Source organism: Mauremys mutica, chromosome 11 (genome assembly GCF_020497125.1).
Source record: "Mauremys mutica isolate MM-2020 ecotype Southern chromosome 11, ASM2049712v1, whole genome shotgun sequence".
In the NCBI taxonomy this organism is placed as follows: Eukaryota; Metazoa; Chordata; order Testudines; family Geoemydidae; genus Mauremys; species Mauremys mutica.
Window position 1 is genome coordinate 39,208,315 of NC_059082.1, and position 7,673 is coordinate 39,215,987.

The following is a 7,673-nucleotide window of genomic DNA, read 5'->3' on the forward strand; positions in this document are numbered from 1 at the left end:
AGAGGTGGCAACGGGGAGCCAGCTCCCGGGGGCTGCAGGGTATGGAGCTGAGCGCACTCAGTGACAGGACCAGCCTTTGTTGGCCGTGTTTCTGATGGTGCTTTTGCCCTGCCGAGCCCTTTCTGAAAAGGCTGCCATTGTTTTGCCATCCGTAGCAGCAGCGGTCAGGGCCCTGGAATCAGCCCCTTGTGGGAAGCTCCAGTGGGCTGCCGGTTCCTGTGACTAATTCATGCCAAGCTTCGCAAAGAGGGCATTGTCTTCCCATGCAGCCTGAGGCACTGCAGAAAAGGGCAGGTTCTGCTTTTAGACCCAGGGCCATTGATCTTCACCCTGCTTTTTCTCTCCCCCACTCCCTGCATAGCCCTGGCACCATCCTCCTACGTTTCCAAGTCTCCCTGCTTTGTGGGCTGACCTGTGTTCTCCTTTCCCTTGCAGACAAAGGGTATATCCACAAAATGGTGGAGATGCCACACGGCGTCCTGAACATCCTAGAGATCCAGCCCTTTAAACAGCCAGCTCCCATCCTGGCCATGACCCTGGATCATAGAAGGGTGAGTTCCTTCCTCCATCGCTCTGCATTGGCCTCATCCCGTCGCCCCGCAGTGGAGAGGAGATGTGTGAGAGGCTGCAGCCCACCTGCAGTGATACAAGCATCAGAATCCGGGCACCAGACTTGGAAACAGCCCAGTTTTCCTATCAGGGCTTGGGTTGTCTGTATCTTGAAGCTGCCTCCAGCTTCCCATAGGATTGAAGGACATTTCTCGAAGTCAGGGGTTCTCAAACTTTTTTTACTGGGACCCCCACTGACAACTCTCCCCCCCCTCCAAAATTAACACATTCCCATACTATGCCGCCATTCCTTCTGCGCTGCTGCTGGTGGCGGCGCTGCATTCAGAGCTGGGTGTTAATCCCAGGGCTCAGTTTCCAAATCGCAACCTGGGTAGCTGCAGTTTCAGCTTCTTCTTGCAGTTCTGGTGGGATGTTACGTTCTTCTTCACGTCCCTGCTTGTTGTGTAGCATCGCCGTGCTGTCTGCTGTTCCACCCCAGAGATGGCTGCATTGCAATGGTAGTGCTCCTTGGTTGTGCACGTATTAGCTCACTGAGAGCTTTGAGAGCCTTTGGAATGAAGACTAGAAGGAGTTTGGGAAGGCGCCTGGTGTGAGAAACTGCTGCTGGAGTAATAGCTCTGCCTTGTTTCCCCCATGCAGGCAAAGCTCTATGTGAGCTCGCCGACCGAGGTGGTCCAGGTGCCCATGGACATGTGCGAGGTGTATCACAGGAGCTGCGAGAGCTGCGTCATGGCAAAGGATCCTTATTGCGGATGGGCAGATGGGAACTGCGTCTCCGTTAAAACTAACTTGTACGTCTCCCTTTGCTCACTGTTTTATTGCTTGTTTCTGGTGATAGTGCTGGTGACAATAAATATACCCTGACCCTGAACACCCCCTTGCTTTGCCCAGCACAGGCATTAAGCCTATCCAGACTGCAATCACCTGGTGGGATTGCCGCTCAAGCTGCCAACCTTGAGTTACAATCCAGCTAGCTTGGGTCCCAGAACAGTGAAGCTGCAGCAGTGCAAGCTTGAGCGCTGGCTTGCCCCACGAGGAGCTCCCCAGGGTACTGGGCGGGTTTGGACAGCCTATGAGAGAGCTCGCTCTGTTGCAGCTTCCCTGCTCCAGGATAGTGCTAGCTTGGGTGGATTTGCTTGAGCTGCAATCACACCCTGTGACTGCAGCATGGAAGCTGACCTAGCCATGCTAGCTTTCCCTCCGGAAAGCAGTGTCCATTGGCCACGATCCTGGCTAATCTTGAGCCTAGATGGAGCTTTCACGCTCTGCTTTAAATGCACCCACTTCTGGGGTGGAATGCAGCAGTGCCCAGCAATGAGAACGGGATGATACCTATCTACCTCTGCGTCAGCCTGTGAGACCCATATTCACATGGGGCCCAGACCTTCCGCCAGCATAAAACAACATAGCGATATCAGAGTTAATGGAGCTGCACCAATTGACCCCAGCTGTTGTTCCACAAGCAGTTGAAATCCTTGTGTACATGGAGAACACTTACCTGCCTGGGTGTTACTGGGTGTAGTTTCTCTCATAGAAGAGTGCAAGGGGAGGGGAAAAGTATCACAGCCTGATCTGTTGAGATCTACCAATGCAAACAGAACTAAGTATTACTAATGGCTTTACCCAGGCTGGCACCTGGCTCTCCAACATGGTTATAACCTGCTTTACCTGTCCTCACAGACAAGAAGGGGATTTGGTCACAGTCCTGTGTACACAGTGGGGTCAGCATGGCCTAGCAGCCACAGCACTGGATTGAGACTTTGGAAACAAGGGTTCTATTCCTGGCTCTGCCTCTGGCTTGCAGGGTGACCTGGGGCAAGTCACTTCCCCATTCTACCTCAGTTTCCCCATCTGCAAAATGGGAATAATGATCCTGATCTCCGTTGATAAAGCATTTTGAGATCTACTGATAAAATGCACTAGATAAGAGCCAGGGATTAGTGTTGTTTTTGTAATGTAGACAGGCCCTAAAAGACTGGTGCAGAGTGAATGTGTGTGGAGGAGATTACTGGGCATGGTACAATGTCTCTCTCTCCCTTCACCCAGTCACTTGGTGGGCCAGGAAGGAGGAGGGCCAACTCTGATCCCCAGGAGAGAAATCTTCAAAGGCCAGGAAGGAAATCCAATATAAACAACTTGGTGACCTTATTTCTCTGTTAATGGTTGTTCCCACTTCCCTTCTATTCAGGACAATGCTACAGAATGTGACCCTGGAGTCCTCAGCGGAAATATGTCCCCGTTTGGTCTTCAAACAGCAGGAAGGTACTTTTAACGATCAGCGCTGCTCTTTGATTTCTAGAGCCACTTGCTTTTGGGAAAAGTCGGGCAGTTGGGGCACGGGTAGGGTAGGTAATAATGTCTTAGGAAGAGGTTTCTAATGCACCCTTTTACCTCCCTTGGGAGGATTGTACCTTGTAGGATCTGCCTTCACTGCAGAGTTGACTCAGGCTCTTTCCTGGGTGTTGCCCCAACCCCCCTCCCATCCACATGCAAAACCCTCTCTCTGGGTTTAGCAGTGCTTTGCACCCAGGCTAGCTGGCTCGGCAGAGGGTGCAGGCTAGTGCTTGGGTGCTGCTTTCGCTGGCGCTGGTAACCTGCCCGCTTTGCAGCGAGGATGCACCTGTGAGTTGGTCGTCCTTCACTGCCTTCCCCACATCCACCTTGTGCCCAGCAAGACAGACTCCCACAACTCACTGGGAAGAATCAGAGAGGCTTAGCTCACTGCAATGCTAGGAATCCTGGAATGGACCCCAGAAGTCCTAGCAACCCATGGGGGAGCACAGCACCAGTGAGGATGCATTAACACGGGCAAGGCTTTGCAGTGGCTGCTCACACCTGGCGTTAGGTTAACCCGGGAGTACTGATCCCCTCCCCCGCCCCCGGCTAACACTGGAGTGAAGACAGACCCTTAGTGGCCAAGAGTAAGCGCTGTTATGCGTAAACTGCTCTCCCCTCTGTGGGAAGGGGGACTGAAGCTACTAAGCAGCTAGTACCTGTAGTCAGGTGAGAAGGACTGAATCTCTGACTCCTGTTATGTGCAGGGTTGTGTTAATACCTCTTTGTAGTTAAATAAGTGATGGATTCACAGCCCCTAGCTTTTCATGGCACGAAGCACAGTGCCAAGTGAGGCCACTCAACTTCCTCAGGAGTAGAGTTCAGCTCCTTCTGTTCTGAAACCACAGGCCCCTGCCCCTTGAACTAGAGAATCGCTATTAGCAGTATAGAGTCTGACACACAGGTCTGATCCACTCCTGCCCAGGCAAGTGGGGCACAGCCAAACTAACCACTATAAAATACCTGAAGTCAAAGGAAGCTGGAGTCAGACCACCCTGTGTACAGCCCCCATGATCCATAGTAACCCTTCATCCCGCTGTTCTCAGCAATGGTTCCTCACAGCTGCTGTAAACCCAGGTTCCACATTCCCTTGCTGCATGCATGTCTCCTGCTCCACTGATAGCGATGGGAACTCTGCAGGCACCCAGCTGGCCCTGACTTATTTCAGGGGGCTGCTGGGGTCGGACAGAGAGGGGCCTTTTTCTCCTCTAAAATCTGCCTGGGTGTGGTCTGGGGCCTTTTAAAGAGGCAAGAGGGAGCCTCCAAACACTGTCCTTGCAAAGCCCCTTGAAGTCCATGGAGATGTTCCCCTCAGATCAGGCTTGTGTATTCAGGTTGGGTGGACGTGCAGAATAGGTGGGTGGGTTGAGACCTTCTTCCCCCCTCCCCGCCATGAGTAAGGGGGAAATGTTGGTTTCATGCTGGACCATGTTTTGGGGACAACCGTCTCGCTTCCCCTCTCTTGCCAGTGGACAGCCCGAAGAGCTACCGGAACGTCACTGTGGCGCTCTTCTCCCGCTACTTCCTGCACTGCCCCACCGAATCCCACGCCGCCACCTACATGTGGCACCACAATGGCAGCCACGTCCAGAACTGCGGCTCCACCCACAGGCCCTGCATCCACTTCATCAAGAACATGACCCACGACCACTACGGGCGCTACACCTGCATCTCGGAGGAGAATGGCTTCTCCCAAACCCTCGTGAAGGAATGGCTGCTGAAGCAGCCTGCGCCCTCCCAGACTTTGATGCAGAGGAGCCAGGCTGTGGCCGCCTCCCCCTCCTTCTGGCTGGGCTTCCTGCAGATGATGGCTCTTGCCCGGCTGTTCCAGTGAAAGGGGGAGTGGTATCCACACTGGTGGGCCAGGACTCACCATTCGGACTACTGTTGATCTTCTTCAGCTTCTTACCAGCACCTGAGCAAGGAAGGGATCGCCCCATCCCAGTGGCTGCTCTCTGGACATTCATCTCTGTGCACCTTGTCCCCCTCTCAGCTTCGTAAGTGGCATCCCTTCCACTTGAAGCAGATGGATTCCATCCCCCACATGGCTGTGCCCATCGATTCCATCATGGCAGCTTCATGCCGGATGGTGTTTTAGGGACGCTGAATGGAGGGGATGAAACCAGCCCAGATCCCTCTCCTGATTCCATGCAGCACAGGAGCTGAGGCCACCAAAGAGACGGGGCAGGACGGGACTGAAGCTAATGCCACCAAAGAGTAACATGGGGCTGATTTGGAATGGGGGCGGGAGGGGGTGGGGTAGGGGTGGAGTTGGGGCAGGGCTGGGAGCAGAGCGGGGTTGAGCACCCACCAGCGCCAGAAGACATCAGCGCCTATGGACAGCAGCAGCCTGTGAGGCAGGGAGAGTGCAGCTAAGCAGGGACAAGATTCAGTCGGGCTGCGCCAGGGGGCATGAGTCAGGAGAGGCGCACACACACAGAGGATGAGCTTTGTTTATTCATGCAGTTGTCCTGGGTGCCTGTAGACTCTGGGCATGTGGTGAGGATCAAGGCTGGGGGGGATCCCGGAACCGCACATCTTGATGGCTTGTTGGTCTTGTCTAATGTTCTTGTTGCTCCATTTTTGGAAACTGTTATCTATTCCACTCCCAACCTGCCCAGTCAGAGCCCAGGCGAGTCTCCCAGCTTGTCTCCAGCAGATTCCTCTCCTCTCTCAGGGTATAGCTACACACTGCCATCAGACACCTGCCGCTGGCCTGTGCCAGCTGACTCCTGCTTGTGGGGCTTGGGCTAAGGGGCTGTTTAATTGTGGTGTAGACCTTGAGATCTTTGACCATCCTCCTTCATAGGATCCTAGAGCCCAGGCTCCATCTGGATCCCAAATATCTACACCACAGTTACCCTAAAGCACTGTGCAACTCCAGGGCACCGGAGTATTGCTCACCAAAAAAGGAGATGTTTCTCTCTGACCCCTCCCAGGAGTGTGGGAGAAATGCATTTCCGTCAAGTACATGTGTGTGCATGTAAATATCTCTGAGTGTGAAAGCAGATCATTTGTGTGTGTAAATCCAGTAGCTGAGCACCTCTATGTGAGTGTGTTAGTTGATCATCTGGGTGTATAAGTGGCTGGTCACCTGGATGTTACAATCATTTGTGATTGATCTGAGTGTGAACAGGTGCACTAGTGCTAGACCTGAGTCCTATCAAGTTCTGGATCTGCACTCCTCTCGAGGTCAGGGGGCAAATAGCTCTGGCATCTTGTTGAGCCCTGCACATGAGAGGAGCTAACCACAAAGCTGAAAGCTGTGTCTGAACAGCCCCAGAGTATAAAATAGCCTCCGAACTGGGGGTGGTTTTGCATCCATCTCTGTTCAGAGGTTTGGTTACAAACATTTTTTTATACCTTATATTGACTTCTACTTGCTTAACCTTTTGTATTGAGTTTATATACTAGAAAAAGGGATCAGGAACCAGCACTAGTGACCCTGCCTGTAGACAGATTAGACAGCAATACCCACACGTAGCACTCATGAGCGTGAGCTGGCTTTAAGCAGGGCTGTGTGCAAAGGAGAAAGATGTGCAAGAGGTACTTGGATACCATGGGGATGAGTGTGTGGTGATGGATGGATGAGGAGACTTTCCTGGAAATAATCCAGTTCTGGTGTCAAATTCTGGCCTTGTTGGCGTGCACACACGTCTCTCTAAAGTTGCTGGGAGCTGCTGATGTGTATCTGAGGACAAAATGTAGACCTTGATGCCCAAGTCTGTCTCATCAGAATTATTCAAAAGAGTCTTGCCTTCTCAGTGATGCTAGAAGGAAAACAAGGGCTGGATCCTCAGCTGGTGTAACTCCACTGGCTTGTGATTTACCCCAGCAGAGGATCTGCTCTGTGGCTTCCTCTCTCCATGATGTGTGCATGATGGATGGGCGGAGACCAGTCTCCTAATGGAGGGAGAAGACTGGAGGTCCCCCTCCCCCTGCCTCCCAGAGTTGATTGTGTCTGATCATTTCAGCTCAACTAGTGAGATAAGGATAAACTGTGAAATAAGGAGAATTCTCCTTAGGTCGTCACATGCTTGGTCAGTTTGCTGGGTGTTGGCCACTCAGCCCTGGAGCATATTTTGCTGCACTACATTTTCTGATATTCGTAAACCCTTTCTTGCGTCGTATACACTGATTCTGTTACATCCTTTTTCAAAGCACTTTAGTATCATAATGATGTGACTATTAAAAGGCCTATTTATTATGTCTCTAAGTTAATTTTGCATCATGTTGTAGAGGGTGATTTTTTTTTAATCTCCCCTCCCCCCCAAAAAAGCATCTCAATAAAACTGTGACTTTTCATTAACTAAAGCATGAGTGTGGTCATGATTACAGCCCCATCTCTTAGCTGGAGGGGTCCCACCATGTGGAAAGAGTTGCTGGGTGGGAAACTGAGGCCCCGCTTCAGCAAAGCAGTCAGCAGATCATCTAGTCATGTGGCTATGTGTATTGAGGTGTCCTTGGGTTGTAATTCCACATGTGGGAAGTCTTAACCATCATTGGACTGAGCAGAAACAGCCAGGGAGGGGCATTGGGGAATGGGGTGGAGATGATGGGTATTCTGGGTAAGTTCTACTTCTCAGCAATACGACATTTCTTCCTGGCTGTTGGTTAGCGTGGCTAAGATGACTTTGCTGGGAAGCCAGAAAGCCAAGGAATCGAAACACCAGCCCCCTGCCTGAGTCAAAGCACAGCCACAAAGTCACAGGAACGCTAAGGAAATCGCCCCATCGCACCATGTTGCAAGGGGGGCAGCCAGGAACAAA

General features: G+C 52.1%; 1 protein-coding gene across 2 annotated transcripts in view; it reads left to right on the forward strand.

Annotated features, from left to right (window-relative positions):
* Positions 1-7,202, forward strand: part of SEMA7A (semaphorin 7A (John Milton Hagen blood group)) — a 46,815-nt gene extending 39,613 nt beyond the window's left edge. For both annotated transcript variants that reach the window (XM_044980273.1, XM_044980274.1), the window contains 4 exons: positions 436-551; positions 1,210-1,361; positions 2,759-2,832; positions 4,374-7,202. In XM_044980273.1, coding sequence (XP_044836208.1) covers positions 436-551; positions 1,210-1,361; positions 2,759-2,832; positions 4,374-4,738 — 707 coding nt within the window. In that variant the 3' untranslated portion in view covers positions 4,739-7,202. The remainder of the gene's footprint in view (positions 1-435; positions 552-1,209; positions 1,362-2,758; positions 2,833-4,373) is intronic.
* The last annotated feature ends 471 nt before the right edge of the window (positions 7,203-7,673 follow it).